Source organism: Eucyclogobius newberryi, unplaced genomic scaffold, assembly GCF_026437365.1.
Source record: "Eucyclogobius newberryi isolate DKJ021-1_F unplaced genomic scaffold, fEucNew1.0.hap1 SCAF_17, whole genome shotgun sequence".
In the NCBI taxonomy this organism is placed as follows: domain Eukaryota; kingdom Metazoa; phylum Chordata; class Actinopteri; order Gobiiformes; family Gobiidae; genus Eucyclogobius; species Eucyclogobius newberryi.
In genome coordinates this window covers 31428680-31442522 of record NW_027315801.1, presented here as the reverse complement: position 1 = coordinate 31442522, position 13843 = coordinate 31428680, and the positions used below count along the sequence as shown (strand labels likewise).

Sequence of the window (13843 nt, the reverse complement as noted above, 5' to 3'; positions counted from 1 at the left end):
CCAAACACTGTGCTGCACATGACAGACTTTATATCACATTAATGCACCGTGCAAGTGTGCCACAGAGCCCAAACACTGTGCTGCACATGACAGACTTTATAACACATTACTGCACCATGCAAGTGTGCCACAGAGCCCAAACACTGTGCTGCACATGACAGACTTTATAACACATTACTGCACCGAGCAAGTGTGCCACAGAGCCCCAAACACTGTGCTGCACATGACAGACTTTATAACACATTACTGCACCGTGCAAGTGTGCCACAGAGCCCAAACACTGTGCTGCACATGACAGACTTTATAACACATTACTGCACCGTGCAAGTGTGCCACAGAGCCCAAACACTGTGCAGCACAAGAGAATGCACACAAGAGAATGCACACAAGAGAATGCACAAAATATAATGCACACAAGAGAATGCGCACAAGAGAAGTGGCAGACAGAGGCACAAATCTGGACTGAAGTGTTCCGCTGGACGTAAGATGTTTAAAGAAAATCTACGAGGAGTGTTTGCCCTGTAAGAAAGTTAGAACACCTGCTGCTTATATTTGAAGGACAATGCATTTTAATGATGTTATTTATATGAAAACATAAATACAATCAGAAATATGACACAGAGAGTGAATATAAAGGCATCCTGGACTGAACAAAATAGAAAAAAGCCTTAATAGATGGCATGGTAAAATGTACTTTCTGTGTCATTTGTGTTCTGAGAAATGTGGGTCATGGCAGGCATGTGTTTGGTCCATGTGCTGCCATTAGCTGTTCTCATATCATTTCATTAGATTGACTGGGATTTGGATCAATGGCATACCTCAAGTCCTCAGAACAATGGGCCCGATAGAGCTCTCCACTGTGGGCTAATTAGTTTACTCTAATCTCCAAACACACAATCAGTCCTACAGATCAAGAAAGACTGCTTTCCTCTGAATTATTGAGGCACTGCTTTGTCTTAAATTGGCCGAACTCACTGTCTGAACATTGTAGCTTTGCACTATTTGGCATTCATAGATTCATAAGCCCCTAGAGATAATTGTTTATTCATTGACCACTCACCATTGGATCTTGGACATACGTTGCTCCAGCAAAACAAACACAAATCCTCCATCAGTCTGTCTCAGATCCTTGCTCTAAGTGGGAGATAAGACATGCCCCTTTAAACGCTCTGTGATCAAAGGCCAGAGATGTGTGTGTCCCTCATGTTGACCTTTGAAAACATGCTGTGAATGTCCTCTCTTTTTTTGGGGGTCTGCTGGTCAAACCTGCAGTGGACAAAACCCTTCACACCCTGCAGGCCATTACAATGAGGAAATGACATCTCTCTGTCAGGCAAAGGACCCGTGTATTAAAAGATAAAGGTCTATTAGGCATTGCTCCTCTGTGTCTGGCAACCCACTATCTAATTTACTTACTGTTGCAAATGAGCGTCCCAGCAGCTTTAGCCCAGTGGGTCAAAGCAATTTGGCCTGTGTCATCAAACGGGACATCACTCATGGTCCCTCCATCACACAGGGCCAGTCTGACTTTTACGGCCCTTACTGTAACTCACTGGGATAACCCATACACAAGGGCCCCGGCGTCTCTTTGTTTATGGGCACTGCTGTAAAACTGATAGAGTGCATTTTCTACATTTCAGCCCTCTGTAATGAAAGAGCTTTGTCATTTTAATCAGGTGGTTTAATTCCATTTTAAATCACCAGTATAAATTGGTGTTGAAATAAGATTGTGTTGAAAGAAAGGGTGTTAATTGTTATACAAATACAAGGTGCTGTCATTAAATGTGTTCCTCTACACAGGAAAAACATTCAGTATAGGTCCCATGCCCTTATAATTCAAGATAGATTGGAATCTTTTGTTGTCAACTCAAGATTCCAATCCATAATCTTGGATTATTTATAATTTAAATGTTTGAACCACTGCATTACAGAAGTGGACAAGGATTTTCTTACATATCAAAAGGCAATGGCCACGTACATGGAATGCAAAGTTCCACATTTAACTACAATGGGGTGTAACTCTCAGAGGGAGTTGGTGGTAGGACAGAGAAACAGGTGGCTGTGAATAAACAAAGTTACTCTAAGGTGAGACCAATGACACCCACAGCCCTTCACACCTCCCTGCATCAGGCAACACTGCTGTGGTCCCAATCCACACCAAACTATCATGAGTGTCCTCCTAAATTGTGTTTTTAGCCAGGTTTATCAGCTTTATGCAGCCTATTAGAGCTGAGCCCCTGTATCTAAAAAACAATCTAACATTTAAAGACATCTTTTTGTAAATACTGGCTTTGTCTTGTCACCTTGCTCTATATAACATCCATTATCAGGGTTATTGCTGCTCTCTGCTGGTAAGATCTGAAACTACTATCATAATGAAAACCTCGAACAATAACACATTACTTAAACATTTTCTTTATTCACCCCCTTTAGTCCAGTGTGGCATTGACAACAGATGCATCCAGTATGATAATTATTGAAAACATCTCCATCAGAACAGACAGTTGTTCAGAATTGTAGATGGCTACAGCAATAGCATCACACTTTGTGCATTTATTGCGTCATAAAGCAGAAATAATATTAGTGCAATCATTCAGACCCATCATAAGTGAGGGCTTTACTGATAGTCTCGGCTAGTGTGTGGAAATGCTAGACTTTGTATTGCATACAGGATTTAGGCGAGTGAAATAGGTATTGTAAATGTTTAACAATAATAAATATAATATAGTTATACAAAATTGTGCTTCCAATATCAAGAGGATTGATTTTTAGTACAAATTCCTGCATTTCAGTTTTGCTAAGAGGAGTTTAATATCCCTTGGAACATACTGTGGTCTCTGTGTACTTATTTCTCCAGTCGTCCTTCAGAAATAAATGGTCGTTGATTGCTGAAATATTAGCAGAGGATATATAATGTTGTGGGGAAAAAACAAAAAATTCTGCATTGTGCTCATAAATTAACACATATAAATAAACATACACTCTGGCCAAATCAAAGGTATAATAATCAGCTAATTGAATATACACTATTTACAGCTCAGATATATGCATATATAAATGTATGTAGGTCACACTGTGAGTCTGCAGACTGGCTCATGTGAGGAAGCTCCTGAGGCTCTTCTGAGGAAGTGTGGACACAGAAGGTGTATGTTACTGCATAACTGTGTGATAATGATAAAGATGATCACTCATATGGAATGGCAAAGAAAACAGATGGTTAAAAAATGTCTACTGGCATTAGCGCTCTGAATTTGAAAGCATATGCATAACTGTAATTTATAATAAACAGCGGACATTCACAGTTATTAAAATGATGACATTAGAGGCCAGTAGACATCTCTTTGAAGGCCATGACTCTGGGAAAGATGTTTTCGGTTTGGTCTTTGTAACAAGGCGTATTTCTTTTTTTCAAGTTATTTTTTAAGTATTATTAGACGGGAAAGATAAGCATGAAATGGGGGATGAGAGAAGGGAGGACATGCAGAGTCAGGATTCGACCTCACGACACTGCGGCCGGCTGCACTTGGAGCCACTCGACCACTGGGCAGCACAACAAGGCATATTTCTTTTATGTTGAACGCTTGCATGACTACAGACTAAACCAAAAGTACCAGTGTTTTCTACATTGACAGTTGTGACCAAGATGCATATAGAGTAAATGGTTGATGTACAATCTGTGCTTATCATGCATGGCTTTGCTTTACTGCGGCAGAGAAGTGTATTGTAATAATACTAGAAATAATACTAACACAAACAAAACATAAGTCAAGGAAATCAAATCATAGACCGTGCCTCCAGAAAAGCAACAAAGTCTGATACAATTGTGCCATTTGGTTACAAGTTGGGATGGAAGACTTACAGCACTCTTTGGCGACCGTTTTTTAGAATGGGGTATTGAATAAATTTGGAGCTACTGGGAAGAAAGCTATTGATAGTCTAAATTTGTATTCAAGCACACATGGGTTGGCTCAGCACTAAGACCAGGTGGGGCACGCGTTGGTTGTGTTAGGGGGGCTCTGCCTGGATCCCTGCAGCTGTAGGTAGTTGCCCTGAGTCGTCTGGTGGGAGCAGGGAGAGAGAGAGAGTGGCGAGGCAGCACCCCCTGTTGGCTATATCCTGCCACTACAGAGAACTTTGATCCCTTTCTCTCTCCTGTGTTTCAGATGGAGAGATGAGGCCTGCTGCTGCCCCCTAGTGGCACTCTGGGCCCTGTGCGCGTGGACCTCCAGTCTGCCTTCAGCCAACGACACTGGAATCTCCTGCATGAGCAGCATAAACATGTCACACAGGAGGAAGTAACTATTCAAAAAACATAACAAAAACAAAGTCAAGAATGCATATTTTACCTTTTGTCTTTACTGTTGCTCATTCTATCAACTCTTGAGTTTCAGAATACTGCTCGGAGAGAAGCTGACATGTAATAAAACAATTTTAGACAACGAATCTGCAGGGTAACCTTATTAACAGGTCTATATTTGTATCTATTTAAAGGATACATATTATCCCAAATTGACTGTCTTGAACTTTTAACCAGATTATAACATTGTTCCCTCATCAAAAACATACCAGGACTTGTATATAGCTTAATTCACGCTAGTTTTATAAATCCTGTCTGTTTAGAGAGTTGTCACCTCCTGAGTCTCAAAAAACAATCTAACATTTTACATTTTTGTGACATTATTGTTCAAGCTCTGACATATTCTGTGCTGTTTTTAAGTCCATATGTCACAGCCAGTTAGTTCTGAGCTGTTCTCACTTTCATTACAACTGCGTGGCATTAGCACGTTAGAGACAAGACATTTTATGTAATTCCCCTTGCAGCCAGAAGAGGGAGCTCTAACTGAGTTCTTGATGAAGGAAACACTTGATAATATGAAGTAGTGTATGCTTTCTGTAGTTTATTTTCTGCAGTTTCTTCTAAAACATGAGATAAACACCAATAACAATACCAATAATGCATAATATGTGTCCTTTAAACACTAAAGCTGACTAACTAAATAAAACAAAACATTTAAGTTTAAATGTTGTTTTACCTGTTGGCTGGAGTTTGCGGAGGGTGGGGTGATGACACTTTGGTCTCCCACAGTATTATTCACAAGGGGAACAGCCGAGGGAAGGTGAGTGGCTCTCCAATAAGCATCCAGGTACTCAGCCAGGTGTTCACACGCATCTTCCAGCTGGTTCTCGTCCAGGATGACATCAAACATATCCTGAAAGTAAAGCCAGGTGCGGTAATTATCCAAATGTCTGTGCAGAAGACATCATAATAATTGACATACTATAATTGGACAAAATGAGAAGAACGTACGGGCGGACACTGGGCTAGTTTGTCTCCAGCCATCATTTGGACATTTAGGTGTTTGCTCTGAGACTTCCCTCGAGATTTGACCAACCTCTGAAGAACCTGGTGCAGACATAATGATGACAAGAAGGGAGATCTATTTACTTTTTGCACATGATCGTTTGCGTTCATATTACTTGGATGGAGGGTGGGTGCAAATATGAAATTTGCAGTTTGACGGTGAGATTGCAGATTTGATGCCCTGGTTTATGGTTAATACCTCCGTAATTGTTGGGCAAAAACATGAAATAAAAACATCCTAAAATATTCAACTCCAAAGACATAATTGTTGTCAGTTGAAAGGACTTTACGCCATAAGATTAATACGGCATGATGGTGGAGCTATTCAAAACAAATACATAACATATAACAATTAATGATAAAGTTCAACATTTGTGAATCATACGTTTGGTTATTTATTGCAATATACACTGTCTGTCCCAAAAAAACCTCCCCACTTGGATTCAACTACAGTAGGTCTGAGCCTCCCACTGAATAACTGCTGCAGGTGGTGATTTTTCAGCTACAACACAGTATTTAAACCCGACTGATGCAGTGAGGGGCTCATTTCTGAAACAACCATGAAGAAAGACAAATCCCGTGGTCATGGAAAATATGTGTTTGAGAAGGGTCAGATCACTGGCATCAAGCAGAGAAAACATCTAAGGAGAAGCAGAAACTAATCTGTGACAGAACACTCTCTCACATTATCAATACAAGATCTGAGTGACACATGATCAATCAATCAATCAATCAATCAATCAATCAATTAAATTAAACTGGTTGGAAATAAATCATTCATCCTATGAAATATTAGAGTGTGACCCTTTTTTGGTGGCGATTTTTTTGGACAGGCAGTGTAGTAAATATCCGATAGTATTTTATAGGACCCCGCCCTCCATCTAAAATGATGACATCACCAAATTGTACAATGTGAGTGTGACCTATTTTTAACACAAAACTGTGTGTGAATGCCTTTGCTTTAAGTGAGCACAAATGGCTAAACTAATGAGTAGTAGCTAAATACTGAATATGTGTCATATGCATTTTTCATTGTTGGCCTTATGCAAGTATTTTTATGCAGTAACCTTTAGTGCGCTCAGTCTGCCTTGGGATAAATTATTATAGAGCTTGGGATTGTCGTCACATCTTAGACAATTTTCAGTGAGCCTAATGTTAATCCAATGAAGATTAAGATGCTAAATACTATAAATCAGCATTCGTTCAAAGTTATTTTTGGGTTATCTAACCCAATTTTACTAAAACATACCGTTTTCAATTTTAAAAAAGAGATTAAATACAGTGTAATAAATTTAACATTACACCTTAAAATCCTCAGCTCACATTTGGCGACCTCCAAAGGTGTTCTGACCCACACTTTGTGAACCACTGGATTAGGTGACTAAAAAGGCGTGGCAAAAGCTTTCAACATTAGATTGCACCTTTATGATCTGCTCATGTATCTGACCCAAACTGCACTCAAAAGACTACGACGGCATGAAAGTTCAAGCAAAAAGAAGAAAAGAAATATTGAAATGTGCGAGTCTTTATATGTAAAAAGGCAAATTAAACTCATGATTTTCTCCTAAGCTAAATCACTTCTCCTTTCTGCAGTTGTCACATAGAAATACTTATTGTCTAAATAAAATCACATAGTCACACCTCAGATGGCCTCTCCTGGTGTGTCTTAGCCAAATGAACTGAGGCCCAATGACCAACTCCTTTACTTCACCACACAAATAAGCCAAACTACAGTACACACAGTACCTTGGGTGAAGATACTTTGACATACACGATGATGGGGGCCAGGGAGGTCTTGAGGAGCTGTGCGGGATGGTTGATGGTGTCTGCATCTAAAACGACTAGCTGTAGGGACTTGGCCAGCTCAAAAATCCTCTCAATTTCACTCTGAACCTCCGCTGTGAGCAAAAAACCCAGAAAGACAAATACATTAAACAGTTTCTATTCCTGGAAGGCATTCATCTTTTTTTAGCTACTGAACGGAGCAAACACAGCTTGCCACTCACCCATAGTAGAGCGTGCGTTGGATCTTTCCATTATGGCCTTCTTGCTGAGCACTGAACGCTTTGCCAGTGACAAATCAGCAGTCACTCGTGTAATCGTGACCCTGTGCACGAGATCAGTCTCATCACATGGCCGGCATTAGCACAAGACAAGCATTATCACAATTATCATTTCAAATATCAGGAGATGAACATGCCTCAAAACATGCAAATTCATTTTAAAGAAGACATGGACCCACCTGCCATCAAATCTGTGCTTCAAGAAGTCAAATAGAGCCTTCTGCATCATGTCTGTTACCTACGAGACAGCGTATATGTTCAGTATGGATCATATATCCCGTACAGGCTCTTACGGGAGCGTGGCTGTCTCCCCTCTGCACATGCTCACACCTTCTTTTTGGTTAACATAATCTCTGCAACACTTCAAATATCATACACCTATTTTTTGAGCATGTTAACTCTGCCTTGTCTCCCATCCATGTGAACACACAGAGCATGGAAGTAAAAGACAAATTCAATGTTTGACTTATTTATAGTGTTTTTTAAATAGTAATAATTCCCTATTCTTATACAATGATTCACTTAAAACACTCAGTCATACAATAACAATAATAACTTATTCAAATGGAGAAAGTGTATTGTACAAATGGGCAAAAGGTACAAAAAATGTCTTTTTGCCTAAATTCTACCTTAAGCAAAGAACAGAAAAAAACTACACAATATCACAATACACACAATATACATAATAATTACTATATTATAATGTATAAAATGTTAATAATGTGCAGCCCTCCACAGACAGAGCGAGAGAGAGAGAGAGAGAGAAACAAAGAGAGAGAAGGAGAGACAGAGAGAGACAGAGAGAGAGAGAGAGAGAGAGAGAGAAACAAAGAGAGAGAAGGAGAGACAGAGAGAGAGAGACGGACAGAGACAGAGAGAGACAAAGACAAAGAGAGACAGAGAGAGAAAGAGTGTCTCCAAAGCACTGCACACCACAAGAGTCTTCATAAATATTTCAGAGACAGACAAAAACAAGCGGCTTGGCACGCGGCCTTCACCGCCACAGGAGACAAACCAATGCAGCTAAAACACTTCACTTCTGCTCAATGTGGACGTCCACCATGAAATACATGAAATACATGAAATACATGAAATACATGTTCAAAACTACATCCGTGTGTAGAACAACTGAAAGCACAAAGGTCCCTGCTCTTGCATTGGTGGGATGCGATTTGTGTTTTGAGTGCTATAATTTCATAAGGATGTGGCTGTGGTGTTTAGTATCAGTGTTAATGGAATAATGGAGGCCAGAGAGATCGTCTCTAGATCGAAGCGAGCGAGTCAATATCAAGTCAAATGTGGAGCAGATTTAGCAAAGCCAAACCACGACAGAGAAGACCATCTGAGTGTGTCCCTCATCTGAGTGTGTCCCTCATCTGAGTGTGTCCCTCATCTGAGTGTGTCCCTCATCTGAGTGTGTCCCTCATCTGAGTGTGTCCCTCACCTCATAACCTTTAAGTGAAGGGCCCACCAACACGACCGGCCGCATCGATGGAACCACATCATAAGGAGGAACCAGCTCAATCTGTACAAACACACACATGAGACACAAACACACACATGAGACACAAACACACACATGAGACACAAACACACACATGAGACACAAACATACACATGAGACACAAACACACACATGAGACACAAACACACACATGAGACACAAACACACACATGAGACACAAACACACACATGAGACACAAACATACACATGAGACACAAACACACACATGAGACACAAACACACACATGAGACACAAACACACACATGAGACACAAACACACACGGGACACAGACAAACACATGAGACACAAACACACACATGAGACACAAACACACACATGAGACACAAACACACACATGAGACACAAACACACACATGAGACACAAACACACACATGAGACACAAACACACACGGGACACAGACACACACATGAGACACAAACACACACATGAGACACAAACACACACATGAGACACAAACACACACATGAGACACAAACACACACATGAGACACAAACATACACATGAGACACAAACACACACATGAGACAAAGACACACACATGAGACACAAACACACACGGGACACAGACACACACATGAGACACAAACACACACATGAGACAAAGACACACACATGAGACACAAACACACACATGAGACACAAACATACACATGAGACACAAACACACACATGAGACACAAACACACACGGGACACAGACACACACATGAGACACAGACACACACATGAGACACAAACATACACATGAGACACAAACACACACATGAGACATAAACACACACATGAGACACAAACACACACGGGACACAGACACACACATGAGACACAAACACACACATGAGACAAAGACACACACATGAGACACAAACACACACATGAGACACAAACACACACATGAGACACAAACACACACATGAGACACAAACACACACATGAGACAAAGACACACACATGAGACACAAACACACACATGAGACATAAACACACACATGAGACACAAACACACACATGAGACACAAACACACACATGAGACAAAGACACACACATGAGACACAAACACACACATGAGACACAGACACACACGGGACACAGACACACACATGAGACACAAACACACACGGGACACAGACACACACATGAGACACAAACACACACATGAGACAAAGACACACACATGAGACACAAACACACACATGAGACAAAGACACACACATGAGACACAAACACACACATGAGACACAAACACACACATGAGACACAAACACACACATGAGACACAAACACACACATGAGACATAAACACACACATGAGACACAAACACACACATGAGACAAAGACACACACATAAGACACAAACACACACATGAGACACAAACACACACATGAGACACAAACACACATGAGACAAAGACACACACATGAGACACAAACACACACATGAGACACAAACACACACATGAGACACAAACACACACATGAGACACAAACACACACATGAGACACAAACACACACATGAGACACAAACACACACATGAGACAAAGACACACACATGAGACACAAACACACACATGAGACATAAACACACACATGAGACACAAACACACACATGAGACACAAACACACACATGAGACAAAGACACACACATGAGACACAAACACACACATGAGACACAGACACACACGGGACACAGACACACACATGAGACACAAACACACACGGGACACAGACACACACATGAGACACAAACACACACATGAGACAAAGACACACACATGAGACACAAACACACACATGAGACAAAGACACACACATGAGACACAAACACACACATGAGACACAAACACACACATGAGACACAAACACACACATGAGACACAAACACACACATGAGACATAAACACACACATGAGACACAAACACACACATGAGACAAAGACACACACATGAGACACAAACACACACATGAGACACAAACACACACATGAGACACAAACACACACATGAGACAAAGACACACACATGAGACACAAACACACACATGAGACAAAGACACACACATGAGACACAAACACACACATGAGACATAAACACACACATGAGACACAAACACACACATGAGACAAAGACACACACATGAGACACAAACACACACATGAGACACAAACACACACATGAGACACAAACACACACATGAGACAAAGACACACACATGAGACACAAACACACACATGAGACAAAGACACACACATGAGACACAAACACACACATGAGACACAAACACACACATGAGACACAAACACACACATGAGACACAAACACACACATGAGACATAAACACACACATGAGACACAAACACACACATGAGACACAAACACACACATGAGACAAAGACACACACATGAGACACAAACACACACATGAGACAGAAACACACACATGAGACACAAACACACACATGAGACACAAACACACACATGAGACACAAACACACACATGAGACAAAGACACACACATGAGACACAAACACACACATGAGACACAAACACACACATGAGACACAAACACACACATGAGACACAAACACACACATGAGACACAAACACACACGGGACACAGACACACACATGAGACACAAACACACACATGAGACACAAACACACACATGAGACACAAACACACACGGGACACAGACACACACATGAGACACAGACACACACGGGACACAGACACACACATGAGACAAAGACACACACATGAGACACAAACACACACATGAGACACAAACACACACGGGACACAGACACACACATGAGACACAGACACACACATGAGACAAAGACACACACATGAGACACAAACACACACATGTGTGTGTGTGTGTTACATTATTCGCAGCTGCCCTGGGGCAGACTGGAAGTGTGGCTGATCTGAAAACCACCATCACATTCAGACACATGATGGTAAAGTGTCTAGGCCAAATGTACGAGGGATTAAAATATTGATGTTAAATAATCTTTAAATTTCGTGGTAAAATACAATTTAGAATAAATGAGACTAGTATTCATGAGGTTGAGGATAGTTAACTTGGTCATTGTCAGACCTCTTGGCTAGTTTCCAACCAATTAACCTGTTTTAAAATCCAATTCAAAACTTGACTTCTTTAAGATAAGACAAGATAGGATAAGATAAGCCTTTATTTGTCCCACAATGGGGAAATTCCAGTGTTGCAACACAAAGTAGGTACAGAAGAAGGTTCAGTAGTGTGCTATACATTATGTCCACACATACATACCTGTTTTTGCTTCTGTTTAGCTTTGAAAACAACAAATTGGACATTAAGCAACGAAGAGGCGAAACTTTTTTAGGAATTGATCATGAGCTTGTGGTAGAAATAGTGAGCCACACCCACCTGCAGATGAGGGGGGCGTGGCCCTCCAGCCTGTGGAGGCATTTTTCCTGAAAACAGAAAACCTTTGAGTGCAAAAGTCCCTGAGGGTTTTTAAACCAACTGTAGTTTAGGATCAAAACAGAAGCTAAAGATGCTAACTAACATGGACTACAGTTGTGATTGTGTACTCGCAATGATCGAGTTATAGATGCAATATATAATAATATATAAATGATGGCACATATAATGAAAGTACAGGGGATGCTATAGGTGGAGGCGGGAGCTTTACCTTCTGGCCTCTAGTCGGACTGGGCTGGGGATGAATGTGATGTCTGCTCCTTCTTTCACCAGTCGACCAATCCACCAGTCATTGTTGTACTTCTAAAAATGTGAAATTGCCAAAAGAATAATTGGGTTATGTACATAAAATACATTTTATTTCATGGGTTGAATTTGATGGCACAATGAAACAGGCCCATCACCTCTTTTATGTGCAGAAATTCTTTGGCATCAAAGTTCACGGCAGCTCCTTGGACAGGACACTCTTCATCAGTGGCACCGCAGTAGCTCACATTTGTTTTCACGGCAAATGCTACAGGTTTGTACTGGAAGCAGAATGGACGCATTTAAAACGTGATATTCTCAAATCGAGTCCAAAACTCTGTGCTCACCTTGGCTCTCTCAAGCTGCAGCTGAGCCTGGCGCTCGGCTTCAAGCCGAGACGCCTCCTTGTCCTCCTCCAGGGACAGGTCTGAATCCGAGGGACGACTAGTGTAGGAATCGGCTGAACCCTGGAACATGAAGGGAACAGTGCACACAGGCTTATTAAGATATAACATAAATGCAGTTTACTCTTGATAACATCCTGGTTCCCCTGCAACTTGCTTTGCAGTAGAAAAAGAGTGTGTGGAGGGTCCTGAGCTTGAATGTTTGTGTTTTAACTTTGATTCAAGCTCTTTAGTCTGTGACAATGTAAAACTAACACTTGTGTGATGAAACCTCTGGGTAAACTTCCTCATGTAATACTATCCACTCACTGCAGCGCCTGGTGATGCACAACACCATCGAGGTGCACAACTGGAGACTCCTCACACCGACAGGACACCCACAGGAAGCTCTAAATATATCCCACTGCAGCGTCATCAGCTGTACCTGTCCCCACCTGCTGTCCCTGCACTCCAGCTCCCCTTTTCATACTCTTCTCCCAAATATTAAAAAACACATGCAGAGTTTGCACACATCATTTGAATATCAAAGCTAGCTAGAGGTAAGGTACAGCCTGAAAAGTCTTCTCCGGATCTAGAAGTAACAAAGTCTAATTAAAGCAGTGGAGCACAGAGCCCTTCGGTGCTGCAGATGGAGGAGACTGGTCTACCGTACACTCTGATATTTAGAGAGACCGGTGCGAGCTGAAATAAACATCAGTTAATCATACACGCTATAGCCTCATTCTCAAGTGGAAATACTGCATTGACTGTGCAAGAATAAAAAAGG

The 13843-nt window shown here is 41.2% G+C and overlaps 1 protein-coding gene across 2 annotated transcripts; it reads right to left on the bottom strand.

Moving 5' to 3' along the window:
- Positions 1–2399: 2399 nt before the first annotated feature.
- LOC140363450 (voltage-dependent L-type calcium channel subunit beta-4-like) lies at positions 2400–12730 on the bottom strand. Of its 2 annotated transcripts, none has more exons than XM_072450014.1 (10): positions 12639–12730; positions 12371–12417; positions 12254–12273; positions 8870–8950; positions 7605–7663; positions 7369–7469; positions 7109–7260; positions 5309–5404; positions 5034–5210; positions 2400–4410 (listed from the first exon to the last, which is right to left on the bottom strand). In XM_072450014.1, exons 4-10 carry the CDS (start codon positions 8912–8914, stop codon positions 4366–4368), a joined length of 675 nt encoding a protein of 224 aa, XP_072306115.1. In that variant the 5' UTR covers positions 8915–8950; positions 12254–12273; positions 12371–12417; positions 12639–12730; the 3' UTR covers positions 2400–4365. The 2 variants fall into 2 exon arrangements, with proteins under 2 accessions (XP_072306115.1, XP_072306116.1); XM_072450015.1 differs by having other exon boundaries at positions 4342–4395.
- Between the last annotated feature and the right edge of the window lie 1113 nt (positions 12731–13843).